Source organism: Psammomys obesus, unplaced genomic scaffold (genome assembly GCF_907164565.1).
Source record: "Psammomys obesus unplaced genomic scaffold, mPsaObe1.curated_primary_1811, whole genome shotgun sequence".
NCBI classification, from domain to species: domain Eukaryota; kingdom Metazoa; phylum Chordata; class Mammalia; order Rodentia; family Muridae; genus Psammomys; species Psammomys obesus.
Window position 1 is genome coordinate 7,452,179 of NW_026585587.1, and position 14,431 is coordinate 7,466,609.

At 48.4% G+C, this 14,431-nt stretch overlaps 1 protein-coding gene across 1 annotated transcript in view; it reads left to right on the forward strand.

Moving 5' to 3' along the window:
- Capn8 (calpain 8) overlaps positions 1–14,431 on the forward strand; it is a 96,980-nt gene that overhangs the window by 58,753 nt on the left and 23,796 nt on the right. The window contains exons 5-11 of the mRNA XM_055609502.1: positions 5,627–5,745; positions 6,281–6,414; positions 7,429–7,597; positions 8,272–8,355; positions 9,738–9,823; positions 11,412–11,486; positions 12,176–12,336. Coding sequence (XP_055465477.1) covers positions 5,627–5,745; positions 6,281–6,414; positions 7,429–7,597; positions 8,272–8,355; positions 9,738–9,823; positions 11,412–11,486; positions 12,176–12,336 — 828 coding nt within the window. The remainder of the gene's footprint in view (positions 1–5,626; positions 5,746–6,280; positions 6,415–7,428; positions 7,598–8,271; positions 8,356–9,737; positions 9,824–11,411; positions 11,487–12,175; positions 12,337–14,431) is intronic.

Consider the following 14,431-nt stretch of genomic DNA (forward strand, 5'->3'; position numbering starts at 1 on the left):
GTAAGCGTTCTCATATCCCTGCCTCCTGTGGCTCTGGTGAAGCCCACTCCTTCCCAAGCTTCCTTAGACACCCCCTCTCTTGCCAATCAGAGACACTAATGGGGAAGGCTGTCGCCAGTGCTCCCTCTAGTAAGTCATTTCTGTCCTGCATGTGTCTGCTGTTCACGAAAGACCTTCTAGCTCGTTCTCTACCCTGGATAAAGAGAGAACAGGCTCTTCAGTCCTCTTATCTGTTAGTCTCTGGCTGGGCCAGAACAATCCCAGACTCCTCTGCCCAAACTTCTCTTTTATTTCCCCCTCTCCTTGACAATATGCACGGTGTCCTGCTTACACTTCTTTTTTTTTTTTTTCTATCTCTGTATCATTGTCTCTGTTTCTCTGTCTCTTCGTTTCCCTCCCCACATTATCTGAACAATTTTTTTTCCAGTTTCTGTAGTTTGGATAGTCAGTCCCCACTGAGACTCTTGAATTGTGCTGGTTTGGGAGAGGTAAGGCTGCTCAAGGTCATTTAGAGGGATTGGTGACTTCTTCTGGAGAATGAGTTAGCCACCACAGGCTTCTTTCCTCTCCTCTGCTTGCACCCATTTGCCCATCTGCTCATGGCCATGAGTTGAAACATCAAGACACATTTGCTGGTATCACGCTGTCAGATTTCCAGAACCATGAGCTAACTGTAGCCCTCTTTTATAAGTCACCCAGCCTCAGGTATTTTGTTACAGTAAGAAAAAGAAATGGACAGAGATGCCTATGTCCCTGTCTTAGTTTCATTTCCTGTCACTGTGATAAAATATGATGACAAAAGCATCTTTAAGGAAGAAAAGGTCTATTTGGCCATAATTCCAGGTTCTGGTCCATCACAGTGGGAGGTCTAGACAGGCACTTGATGCAGCCAGTCCCATCCACCACCAGGAACTAAGAGAGGAAGAATGTGTGATTGCTGTGCTCTGCTTTCTTTCGTCACTTTCGTCTGCTTTCTTTCTTTCGTTCAGTGTAGAGCGGTGCCATCCACTTTTAATCTGGGTCTTCCCACATGGATTATCATAATCAAAACCCTCTCCTACCCACCTCACAGGCATGCCTAAAGAACCAGCGAGTCTAGACAGCTTTCCAGAGATTCTCTTTCCAGGTGGTTCCAGACTGTGTTGCACTGACAATTAAACTAACCATCCCAGTCCCTCACAAATGCATCCTTCCTGTCCCTCGAAGCATGTCCATGTCTGCTAAAGTTGAGAGAGGGCTTGGGCTTTCCTGGCATGTTCCTCCTCCATGTTTCATTTGATTGAGTGCCATGTGCAAATGTTACTCTCTGTAATTCCATAGTCTATGATCCTTTGTGGAGATCAGACAATCCAGCCAGTGTCTGCAGAACACAGCCCATCCAGTGTATAGAATAATGTGCATAATAATAACATTTCAACTCTCCATAATCCTGATATTTTAAAGAACTCCTTTAATGGAGTTTTCTTCAGAACCAGTTTACAAGGCACACTATTCACTTAGTTACTGCACCAGGGAAAGGTTGGCTGCACGCATCATTGACCCTAACCGTGTCTTAAACAGGTGGGGATGAGGAGCTGATACTTTTGTGACAGGAGTCCAGAGGTGGCTGGTTCTGTGCTGGTATTTAGAAACCCAGACATACACTGGGCTTCTGCTCTTTTCTCTAAAACATGCCGACTTCCATCCCATGCTGCTCTGGGACAGCTGCCAGATGCCTCTGGATCTCCAGGCATAACGCCGACCTCCTAGGTAAGAAGATAGGAGAATAACAAAGGGCAGAAAAAGTAGGGTAGGTAAATCTGCCACGAGTCATCAGGAAAGCAGGTGCTATTATCAAATTCCACTTTTCTGCTGGGGATGCTAACTCATGGTGACCACCAGCTGGAAAGTGACTGGAGGTAAGAGATTTGTCTGTGGAGACAAGCCCCAGCTTTCTGGTCTACCTCATTTGCCTGCAAACGTGAACCTCAAAGCTTTGAGACTGCTTTTGGAAATCAAAACTACGCTCAAAGAGCAAGGTGCCATGTCTTTGAGGTAGGTCCCTCAAACATGTGTCTGAGGTATTTTAAACAAGAGAGTAAATGCTGCCATTTTAGGAGTACCTTTGAAAGGAAGCACATTTATTTGGGCACGTTAGAAAAACCATCCTTGCCAAGAGGGTCCACTCACACTTGATGTAGCAATTGGCAGGGATCCAAATATGGCATTTCTTTGGATTCCTTGTGCTTATTACGGTAGCTGGGTGGACTCTGCTAAATGTCAGGAGAGAGAATGAATTAAACTTTCTCAGCTGGCTGGACAGACCTGTTCAGTGTTAGCCATTGAGGAATTTTTTTCTGACATGCTCTACTGCAATGCCCAGGAAGTGCTTGGGGTGGGGTGTTACAGCAGCTTAGACTGAGAGTGAGAATCTTCACATCAGAAGAGAGATGGGGTCACACCTGTGATGAGGAAGCCTGAGCAGCATCTCTGATTTCATTGAGAAGTCACCTGCTTCAGACATCACAGAGCAGTCCTTCGGTGTTTTCCCTGGGGACTGTGCCCTTCTCACCTGCTGTCTTCTTTTGCCACAGAGCTTTGAGTAGCCAAGCATCTTGGTGGGATGCAGGTCTGCCAGGTTCAACGCAGAACCCTGCTGCCTTCATCCCAGAGCTGAGATCAACAGTGGCATTTTCCCAGAGCTGAGATCCTCAGCGGCAAACACATGTAAGGTGCTAGTGTTGGCTCACAAAGGGACAGAGCGCGCCTCGTGAATTCCTCTGGACATTTGCGGATACATTCTCTGGGTCTTCTCTATTTGTCAGCTACCGCAATGCTACCAGGAGAGAGACTCCATGTTCTTTCTCAGCAGGAAGAAATCAGAGAGGAACAGGGATGAGAGATCGCTGTATCAGGTGGCCTTGGTAGGGGTTAGGAGCCCTGTGGAGGTGGGGATGTGGGGTTACTCAGGAATTACAAGGAATGCTCTACCATAGAGCCTCCATGTGAGTGGAGCTGGAGTCCAGCTTGTGTGTTGTAATCAACTGACAGGTTTAACCAAGGCCTCCAGAACGTACAAAGGACAAAAGAGGTGCCTTCTGAGTAGACCCCAGGGCAGGGTTCCTGGAGGGTGAAGACTCAGGTGGCCAAGTTGTAGGAAGCACCATGCTTACGTACAGACGGACAAATAAAAGATCAAGCAGGGAAAGCTGTCAGGGTTTGCTTTGTGTTTTCAAGTTTGATGGAGGCTAAACTCACAGTGGATGACAGACCAGGCAGGTAGGGCAGAGTTGCTCTGGGAAAGGTTTTAATTCTGTTTCTAAGCAAAGAAAGGCAGAGAGATGACATTATAACGTGAGTTCATAGGAAGAAGCTGAGCTGAGGGGAACTGGTGGCGGGGGAATTCGTATTTTCTCTGCTTTTGGGAAGTTGCTTGGTCAATGAGGTACCACCCTGCTGAGCTCCTCTGTGGTGAGGAGCAACAGGGCCCAGGGCACACATGCAAGCTCCATCTCTACTTTCATCTTGAACATCTCCTCAAATCCCTGTAATCAGCTGAGGGATAGCATTGTTGGTGAAGTGAGGGAGGTAAGAGCAGGTTACTTCAAAAAGCAGAAAAGTTCTTCAAAAAAAGGAAGTGTGTGTGTGTGTGTGTGTGTGTGTGTGTGTGTGTGTGTGTGTGTAGTGTCGATATCAGAAGAGGGCATAGAATCCCTGGAACTGGAGTTAAGGAGTATTGTAAGTCATCACGTGGGTGTTGAGAACCAAACCAGGTCCTCTGCAAGAGCAGGGAGTGCTCTTAACTGCTGAGCATCTCTTCAGCCTCCACCTTTTTCTCTCTTTCCTTCCTTCGTCCCTCCTTCCTCTCTCCCTCCCTCCTGCCTTCCTCTCTCCCTCATTCCTCCCTTCCTTCCTTTTTTCCTTTCTTAAGCAAATACAGTCCACTGTGTCTAACTGGTGCTGCCCAGGGAATTGCTGACACTCTTGGTGACCTGGTAGTCCAGGTCTTCTGCTTTGACTTCATGAATGCAGCAGCTACGCCACGTCTAGAAGACAGCATTTCACAGTGCTCTTCCCCACCTTCTGGCTTGCATGTTCTTTCTGCTCCGTTTTCCACAATATTTCCTGAGGCTTGCTGGGGGAAGGGTTGATCTGTAGGTCCCACTTAGGACTGAACACTCAAGGGTCACTTAGTCTCAGCACTTTGGCTAATGGAGTCTGCACTTGTGCCCACTGCAGAAATAGGGCTCCCTGGCTAAGGTTGAGGTGAGGTGTTCTGACTTTTCACCTGGGGACAGTGATGCCTGGAGCACACAAGGAGGCGTCAGAGCCAGAAGAACCATATGAATAAGAAAAACAAACACTGATTCACTAAACTCTAGACTGCTGTGGCTGGGAGTCTTTGTTGAAGCTGGAGAGAGACAAGATTGGGCAGTACGATGGCATATTGTTTTACAGAATGTGATGGACACTAAGGACATTTTGCCCTCAAAGAGTGCGAGCATCTTCACAGGTGTGAGTAACATTATATAGCTTCCACAACACTGGTCTCTCCAGCTCAGGAGGTTAAGGCAAGTGTCCAGGGCCTGTGACTATTCATTTGATGTCACCCGGAGGAGTCAGTGGTGCTCGCTCAGGAGGTGGCTTTCAGGGGATTGAATGGTCTGTCACACTCAGAAGGGAGTTTTCTATTTGCTTTTAAATGCACTCAGATATTCAAAGTGACCAACACCAAGCCCTGGGAAGTTTAACCTCTCTCGACTTTTATTTCTTTTGCTTCAAATTATGATGATTTCATGCTAATCAATATCTCAAGGGTATTATAACCAAGGCTCTCATGGTGAACTCTGAAACATAAGAGGATCATTATACTCTACACAGATAATACAAAATCAAACTGTCATTACCCAAGGCCAAAGTGGAAAAGGATTGATCGCTGACTGACTCGCCGATTACATCTCTCCTTTCCTTTCTCCCTCCTTTCCTCCCTCTCTTCCTCCCTCCCTTGCATACCTTATGTCCTGGCTGAATAGGTTCACCATTTTTCCCAACTGAATTTATCCAAATGGAACAAAGGCATACATTCCTTTCTCTCTTTCTATTTCCCTTGCTCTGGTCGGGAGCCTGGGAACTGTGAAGTGGTCAGCATACAGGGAAGGCACAACAATAAGGATGAAGAGAGAGTTCCCACGCCTGGATAAGACCTTCCCAGGAAGGAGGTGTGCGCTTCAGCCGGGAGAGAATCTGCCTGCATGACTTAGGGGAGCGGCGTGGTGCTCTTCGTTGGCTGTGTGTCTTTCTAAGAGTCAGTGCGAGACCCCAAGCCCAGTGTGCCGCGGGTGGTGTGATTAAGAGGCGGGCCTTAAGCACCAGTGCTCCTCTATTAGTGTGGGAGAGCTAGCCTTTTGCCCATTCGCTTTTCTGTCGTGTATCAGGCAGAGAAGTGGAAGCAGAGGGTGGCTCTCACCAACACCAATTCTGTCAGCCTCTGGAACTGTGATAGGTACATTTCTGTTGCTAATCCATACCCCAGTCTCAGAAATTGTGTTCCAGCTGAAGTGAGCAGTCTACAACAGACAGACTCTGGTGGGATGGGGACGGCGAGGGCCCAGCCTCATCAGTGATCGTCTCCTCTGATTCCTTGCAGGAGACTGTTGGCTTCTGGCAGCCATCGCCTCCCTCACCCTGAATGAGAAGCTACTTTACCGAGTGGTCCCCAGGGACCAGAGCTTCCAGAAGAACTATGCAGGCATTTTCCACTTCCAGGTATTTTGAGGCCTTGCCTGTGACCTTTGCTATTACGTTTGTATCTTAGATATCACTCCAGATCTGTGGAATCAGAAACACTGAAAGTGAGGCCAAGTTACTGACGTCAGAATCTCCCCCTGGGTGATTTGGATAGATGCTCCAGTTTGAGAACCATTCCTTCAGACATCTAGCCAATCATCTCCGTTCCCCTCCCTTCCTCCAGGCCATGGGGCTATGAGGGAATCACTTTGGACTAATGACCAGGCGATGGGAGCCCAGGTTACCCACTTCGGCTCCCTGGATGATGTTGAGCAAGTTCTTTCCTCCACAGACTCAAAAAAAAAAAAAAAAAAAAGAGTAAATGCTTCTTGATGCCTGTGACATCTCCTGTGTGTGGATGGGACACCAATCCTCCTCCCAGGGAGTTTAAGGCTCGTAAAGATCGGTGCCATGAATTGGTGACAGCTCACGAACTGTAAAAACCCCACCACGGAGCCGCTGAAGGAGCTCTCTCTGCTTCTGCCTGTGATCAGTGTTGCGTTTCCACCCCCAGTTCTGGCAGTACGGAGAGTGGGTGGAGGTGGTCGTTGACGACAGGCTCCCCACCAAGAACGGACAGCTGCTCTTTCTCCACTCGGAAGAAGGCAATGAATTCTGGAGTGCTCTGCTGGAGAAAGCCTACGCCAAGTAAGTGGGTTGGTGGGGAACCTGAAGACCCCAGAGCTTCCCGGAAGCCTCTCTCCTGCCCTCCCACACAGGGTGCCATAGCCAAGGTTTCCCCAGCATCCAGACATCTAAGGCTATACAGAAAGCACCCCTCTGAAGAGAAACGGGAATCTGGGCTGAGAGTTTAAGATCTCATTTCTGCTGGTGGGGACGTAGCTCAGTGATAGAGTGCATGCCCAGCATGCACAGGGCCCTGGCTCAATCCCTGACACCACAAATATAAATAAGTAAAATATATGTATTTAAAGACCCAGCTCTGTCTCATATGAATATCTCTCTAGCCATTATTGTTTTTCTTCTCTCAAGTCCCATGGTAAGCTCTTAGGGCAGCATGAATGTTCAAAAGGATGATGAAGAAGAAATGTTTATAGTTACCAAACTCAACAAAGTTTCTGTTTATTTCTTGAGTGCCATTTTCCTGATTGACACTCAAAGTTCAAAGGCTTCTTTAAATTAGTCTTGTTTGCTGTCACTCTCTTCTGACAGCCCAGTAACTTTCCAGTTTTGTTAGGGCAATCCCTAACAGATACCTCCCAGCCTCAATGGAGGGTTCCCCAGTCCTATCTGTGCCTGGACAACCCAGAAACCCAGGCAGTCAGGGCCAATTCTGGAAGAGCTACCCTTGGTCTTGAAGGTGGGTGGGAACCTGGAGAGGGGTTGTCTGGGGATCTGTTCCTAGTGAAATCCTTTCTGTCTGAAAATGTGGCCTGTGTGTGTTGGGGTGTCTGTCAGAAATAGTGGCCTATGCATGTTCTGGGCTGTCTGACTGAAAGAGTGGCCTATGAATGTTCTAGGCTCCTTGTCAAAAATGGCCAAGGTCTGTCCCTATGTCCTGGCCTATGTCCTGGCATTGTCCCTTTCCATGGTCCATGGTTCCCTTATTGGGGTTACTCAAGGCTGCGGATGGTGTGTGTGTGTGTGTGTGTGTGTGTGTGTGTGTATATATATATATATATATTTTTTTTTTTTCAACAGGCTCAATGGTTCCTATGAAGCTCTTACTGGAGGCTCCACAATTGAGGGGTTTGAGGATTTCACAGGTGGCATCTCTGAGTTTTACGACTTGAGGAAGCCTCCAGGCAATCTGTACCGTATTATCCAGAAGGCCCTGCGTTCTGGCTCTCTGCTGGGCTGCTCCATTGATGTGAGCCTCGACTCCCCTTTGTCTCTCTTGTCTGGTGGCACACTGGCTTACAGCATCCAGGAACTGGTGCGGATCAAGAAAGTGGGTGGGAACTGGGGTTAATCACATTTTAAGGGTATGTTTTGCTGGTAACTGTTGGAGCCTTTTTAGTATGGCTGGACCCATCATGAGAACACAGCCCTGTCCCCTGGATCATGGTGCTCTCTCCTTACCATCTTTTTGCTAAATCATCTCTGTCTTTGGGAAAACAAACATGGCAGCTGACAATAGTTGAACTTGGAGATCCCTGAGGAAAAGTGGAGGGTCCAGCCCTGACAGGAAGGTTGGCTATATGGAATGCCAGTGTGGCCCGATTTTATCTATCCGCCCACGTGTGCTCTTTTCCTCTCTGGCTGTCATCGTGGGGAGTTTTGTTTGCTTGTTTGCTTTGTTTTGAGGCAGCATGACTATGCTTTCGGTCACACTGCAGGCTCTGCAGCTACTCATGCCTGCCAGGCGTACTATCAAAGGGGGTTCACTAGAGATGGGTCCCTCTGCTTGTGGGCCGAGTCTGCCCCACACGTTTCCCACCTGGGAGAACCCTGGCTGTTTGCTGTACTTTTAGAAAGCAGTACAGTGCTGGCTCCAAACGGGTCAGGGTCAGCGTTTCTGATTGGACTTTCTCCTTGACCCAGGTCTCAAGCGCAGCCGAGGCAGAAGCCACCACCAGGCAAAAGCTGGTCAAGGGTCACGCATACTCTGTTACTGGAGTCGAAGAGGTAGGAAGGGGTGAGGGTTGGCAGAAGTCTGGGGCATCCCAAGAAGGCTGTGGGAGGTGACGCTGAGGGGTTTTGAGGTCGCCTTTGAGCTTTCCTGCTTGCCCGGGGCAACATTCTCTCTGGATTCAGGGCCTGGTACAGATGTTAACTCATGTTTGCTATAGCTCTCAACTTCTCCGAGGGCAGTATCTAAGAACCCTGCGTTCTAGCTCTCGGGTTTTAATTAAATATGACTCTTTTCTGATGTGTAGTCAGAAAAGTTATAGGGACTGTCAGTTGGGTTCTCCACACATTCCAAACAAATGTTTATGTAGGCAAAGAAGTATAAACCCACAGGGGTCCCTAAAAGAACACTCCAGTGTTCAGGATAATTTAACAAGGAAAAGGCGCATAGATATTCCTCATTCTCGGGTCCCAGTATGACCTATAACATTCATGATTTTTATTTCATATGGTCTACCTATGTCCAACTAGGATTTGAATCACTTGGTTTATGGTTAAAAGCAGGAACAAGTGGATGATATGACTAAGGTAAAACATCAGTCTAGACGGCACTACATCCTGCAAATGAAATTTTCCTTCGAGTTTCCCAGTGATCGATGCAGAAACAGCCACACACCTGTACTCCAGCTCTTGCTGCTTGTGGCAATGGTGACAACACTCATTACATGTCTTTCCATCAAATGTGGGATACCTAAATCAAGTCAGCTCCATAAACATGAAATGAATATGTATGAGGAAGCTTAGGGCTAGCATGTAACGGAAATGGTGAGGATAAACACTAGCAGACTGACATGTTTATGGGTGTGTGAATGCCAGCATGTGTGCAGGGGTACATGGGGGAGCATACTTGAGTGTTTACGAAATAGTAGGGTGAGGTAGGGTCTTAGTCCATTTTCTGTTACTATAACACAATACCTGAGTCTGAATGATTTATTAAGGAAGAGGTTTTTTTTTTTTTTTTGTTGTTGTTGTTTTTTATCTCATGCATTTGGAAGCTGGGAAGTCTCCTAACAGCATCAGTTGGAAGGATAAGTAAACACAGAAGAGAGGCAAACAAGACAGGTTGAGTTTGCTTTCTAACACTCTTAGCAACTAATCCAGTCCTGAGAGGAACATCAGTCCTATCTCTTGTTCTAATCCCTTGAGAGCTCCACCTGCAAACCCTATAACAGCAGGGACAAGATTTCACCACAAGCTCCTAAGGGTGTTTATACAGTTAGACTTTGGAGACACCCTTTCCCTGCAGAGATGTGAGCAGACATATGCCCACCCTGGATATATGGACCAGTGACAGACCGATGAAACGGTCCTACCCAGGTCTACCTTAGCGGACGTGGTGATATGGGGTGGTTTGCCTTTGTGGTGTGCGGCTCTTGCAGGTGGATTTCCGTGGCTGCCCAGAGAAGCTCATCAGGCTGAGGAACCCATGGGGCGAAGTGGAGTGGTCGGGAGCCTGGAGTGACGAGTAAGTCTTCCTTCCTCGTTCCCATTGCTCATCTATCCTTGGACAAAGGTGTCATGGAGCAGAAACCACACCTCATGAGACTCAACATTCACTGGGTTCTGCATCACTTGCTCTCTGTACATTCCACAGCCTGCTATGGAATGATATTCCATGGTTCCAGGACGGGAAAGGAAGCATGGAAACCACTCTGCTGACATTTTTGATTGTGGATTTCTCCTTTGGCACTTGAAACTTTGGCAGCTCTATGGATTGTGTCTAGTGCTGAAGGCTCACCTGTTTCCTGCCTACCACACTGGGGGCTACAAGATCAAACCAGTCACTTGCAATCTGACCTTACCATACCACAAACACTGCTCCCTCAGGACCAAGAGGAAACAAAGATGCCGGGAGAGCCTTGGTCCTGGGAGCCGTGGCCCACCCAGGCAGTGATGAATGGGAGGGTCACTCACACCATGAGTTCCTCTGTGACTACATGGGTGTTGACCACTGGCTGGAAGGACAGCATTTGGGCTGCCCATCCATGGTAAGGGGAGTCAGTCAGAAGAGGTGAGAGGTGAGGTCTTGGAAAGGCTGTGCTCTGAAATCCACATCCCCAATGTCTTCTGCCAGTCAGAGAACAGTGCGGGCTAGTGACCTAGTAGAAGCTGGAGAGGGGCTTGGAAGCCCTGAGATGACGGGCCTAAACACAGCCAGTCTCTAGCTGTGTTGTTTACATTTGAGATGAGAACAGCAAAAATGAAACCAACTGGGAGATTAGCTTAGATCTAGACTTCTCCACTGTGGAACTCAGTACTGATGGAACGGATGCTGTGATGCCTTTAAGAGGCCCCAGGATGCTTCTGCTGGTCTCCAAGCACCTAAGAGCCAGGTGGAGCGAGAGGCTGAGCCTGGCTGTGCTCGCCGCTGGGGAGGGCAGAGCGGGGTTTTGCTGAGTGTGCTCAGGGAAGAGCTCTTGTTTGTTTTTAGGATTGATACTAACACTGGCCACTTATCAGATACTGCACATGTATTTCAGGAAAATCCAAAGCTCTAAAGGTCAGGCAGCTGTAGACAGCATTTGAGCAAAGTACATGGATATTGTCACAGAGAGGCCACCAGAAGGATGATGGGTGACATTACTTCATGGAAGTTTTGCTTTTTTTTATTTTAAATAAAACTAGGCCTCATAATCAAAGCTGTAGGCTTAGGAAGTGGACAGTCTATGTACCCAGAGCTGGCTGGGCTCCAGTGTGGTAGAGGATGAGAGTGACAAGGTATTAATGGATACAGGAATACATGCCTTTCTTGTGACAGGACTTCCTTGTTCTTATAGTCTGAGGTCTGTGAGTCTTAACTGGAATGTAAAACTCACCCAGAGGGTGAAAATTAGAATAAAGCCATCACATTTCTGCTGCATGCCCTAGGCCACCCCTGCAGGAGCCCGAGTCCTTGGCTCCCTCCCCCAGGTCTTCACACCAGGTCCAACCTGTCTTCCTTCCTCGATGGGGGTGCATCGTATGTGTCATCCTTTGGGGAGACATTTAGCTGCAGTAAACAGCTTGCATCTCAGGAATGACCACCTCTGGCTCATTTTTCTCCCCTCCACAAGTGCACCCGAGTGGAATTACATAGATCCCAGGAAGAAAGACGAGCTGGACAAGAGAGCAGAAGATGGCGAGTTCTGGTGAGAAGCCGTGTGCTGAAGGGCTGTCCCCTTAGTGCCCAGCTTGCTCCAAGGTACACGGGGCTCCATCTTCAGGACCTCCAGGAATGTGAACAAGGTTCCTAGCATAGGGGCTTTTGTTTTTCTCTGTCCCTTCCCCTAGTATAATTCTACCTCTATCCTCATGTCTAAAGCAGTGGAACCCAGCCCACAACATGGCCTGGCCAGCAGCCTGTCTGCCTTTTGTGAGCCTGAAACAATGTTTCTAAGGCCTAGCTTATAGTCAAAACAGGATTCTTTACTTTGTTGGGGTGTGTGTGTGGGGGTGTGCCCTGCAGAAGATGGAATGTCTTAGAGGACATCTCCACACTGGACATCATGAAGAATTTCCTTAGGAATGAGCCTCTTGTGAGTGTAGCTGTCATCCAGCCTAGAGGTGAGAGCTACATTCACATCATCTCCTGGGGTTTCCTCTGGTTCATGGGGCCAAGTCTGTGGCTGGTAGCTTCAGGAGGGAGATTCTTGTGGAACTAAGACACTGACCACGGTGACAAATGCGGACAGTAGCCCTGTATGTTTGTGTCACTGGGCTGTAGGAAGGAATTCAGTCAGTCCACAGCTGCTAGAGGACAGAGCTCTTTCCTGGGCCTTTAAGCTCTCTTCCAGTCCAGCCCACTCACTTGCTCCCTTCCGGCTCCTCTGTTCTTCAGGATGTCCTTTTCGGATTTCTTGAAGCAGTTCTCTCGACTAGAGATATGCAACCTGTCCCCGGACTCTCTGAGCAGTGAAGAGGTGCACAAATGGAACCTGGTACTCTTCAATGGCCGCTGGACGCGAGGCTCCACAGCCGGGGGCTGCCCCAACTACCCAGGTGAGGCAGAGGGCCACCTGGCTTTTTCTCCCTGAGCTGTGTGGCCCTTAACATCATCTTTGGGTAATTAATGCCCTTGGATCATTTCTGTTTCTCCTCTGGCTTGGAGGCCAGGCCAGCGAGGGTGGACAGTGGCTTTGCAGCTGCCTATCTGAAGTCTCATCTCAGCTCCTGTGTATTTAAATCATTCTCGCTTCAGGCCCCTGCTCTCCCAGCATGCTGCTTTTCACCACCTGCTTTTGCACCATCACTAAGACCTCCGGTTCTTCTCTTGGGCTTCTGTCTTCCCTACCTGGTCCAGCTGGCTAACATCACTCCACTGAGCTTGGGGGCAGAGTAGTTAATGACGTCAGAAGATAATGTACTGCTTCCGGGGGCTGCACTCAGAAGGGCAGCCATTCTGCTTTGTGTTACCTGAGGTAGAGCTGCTCCCTGAGGGGTGAGGCTGTGCCGTGTGGGCCGTGTTCCATTCTGTGGTGGTCATCAGGTTTCTATCCCCGGTGCAAACCACTGCCTCTGACTTAACTCTGGCTCATCATTTTGCTAAAGGTGAGAATGGCCTCCTTGGTTCCCACAAGATGACTAATATGTACTTGTATAGGCTCCTTTTAGGTCCAGTCCACGAGGCAGCAGCTGAAGAAACAACTGAGAAACGACCCCACAGCTCTCGGGAGAAACAAAGGAAAGAAAAGCACGCACCCCACTTGCTAATTCCCCACCTTCACGCTTCTCTGGCTTGCTGTTGCTCCGTTGATTTGTGTCAATTGACTCAGGGTCTCTGTGCAGGGGCCAGGGGCAGCCACTTTCTCCCCAGCCAGAACACTGCACGCTGTAGAAACGGCAGCAGCGGTGTAGGCCCTGCATGGGTAAAGACCGGAGGGCAAGGTCTTCACCTCCATTCCCATCCATCTTCATCTGGCTGCCAAGACCAGCTGTTGACAGGCCTGAAGGGGGAGCTAGCGGCCTGCCCTCATCAGTCAGCTTAACAACAGTGATAGTGAGACCTGAGGGGCATTCCTTTTCTGGGGCTTCAGTTTCTCAGTCCTCACAATGGTTCATAATTTCTACCTTCCGACTCGCTGGAGTGCAGTGAGCATTGTAAGGCGGAGTGCACGGGGAAGCGCTTTGTAAACTGTGCAGCATTATACAAATGGGATGTATTATTTTTATGGCCCATTCTCTTCCTCTAGTACTGTTAAGGAGTAAACAAAAAATGTAGGGATTGCAGTAATGCTACATTTGGGAGAAATTAAAATATGCCCACCATTAACAAGCTCTTAGGAAAGACATAGGAAAGCCGCATGGCTTGTTCTGGAAGCTCAGAACCATAGGGGGTGCCCAAGGTATATGCACACACCAAATCATAATCCCATCTGTGCTGCCAGCTAGCTGTCAGGAAGAAATGGATTGTTCTTGCCTCATGGTAATGAAGTAAGTACAGAAGATTACCGAATTTTCTGTCTCCCCTGGAAGCCACAGACACCTGATCTTAAAAATCTATATACACCTGTGCTTTGAGTGGAAAAAAAAAAAAAATCAAGAGATGGAGGTTCTGGGAAGGAGGGACTGAATAAGTACTCTCGCTGTTAGGGGAAAAAAAAATAATGAATGTGCCTTGAACATATGTGAATGCTATACTGTTTTATAGAGTTGCACCATCATGTAGAGATTGTGAAAACACCCACAACCCCTCCTCACACTAAACCAAACACTCCTTCCCAACTGAGCACCTAGCATGGTGAGAACCGTCAGGCCCGTCTTCTTCAATTACACTCTTAGCTCAAGTCCATCATAGAACTGCTGTGTTTCTGTGGCTGATCTCTTCTGTGTCCAGCTTGGGTAGCTACTAAGTTGAAACTTAGCTACTAAGTTGAAAACTTCTCAAAAGTTTTCTTTGAACAAAGGTGTCATGTGTGTGCTTGGGGGCTTGGTTTGTGCACGTGTGTGCATGCACACTTGGGGAAGACGTCAGGTGTCTGACTGTATCACTCTCCACCCGGCTCTACCACCCTCGTCTTACTCCTGTGAGACAGGCTCTCTCACTGAACTTGGAGTAGTGCCAGCCAGCTAGGCCAGCAGCCCCCCAACAGCACTG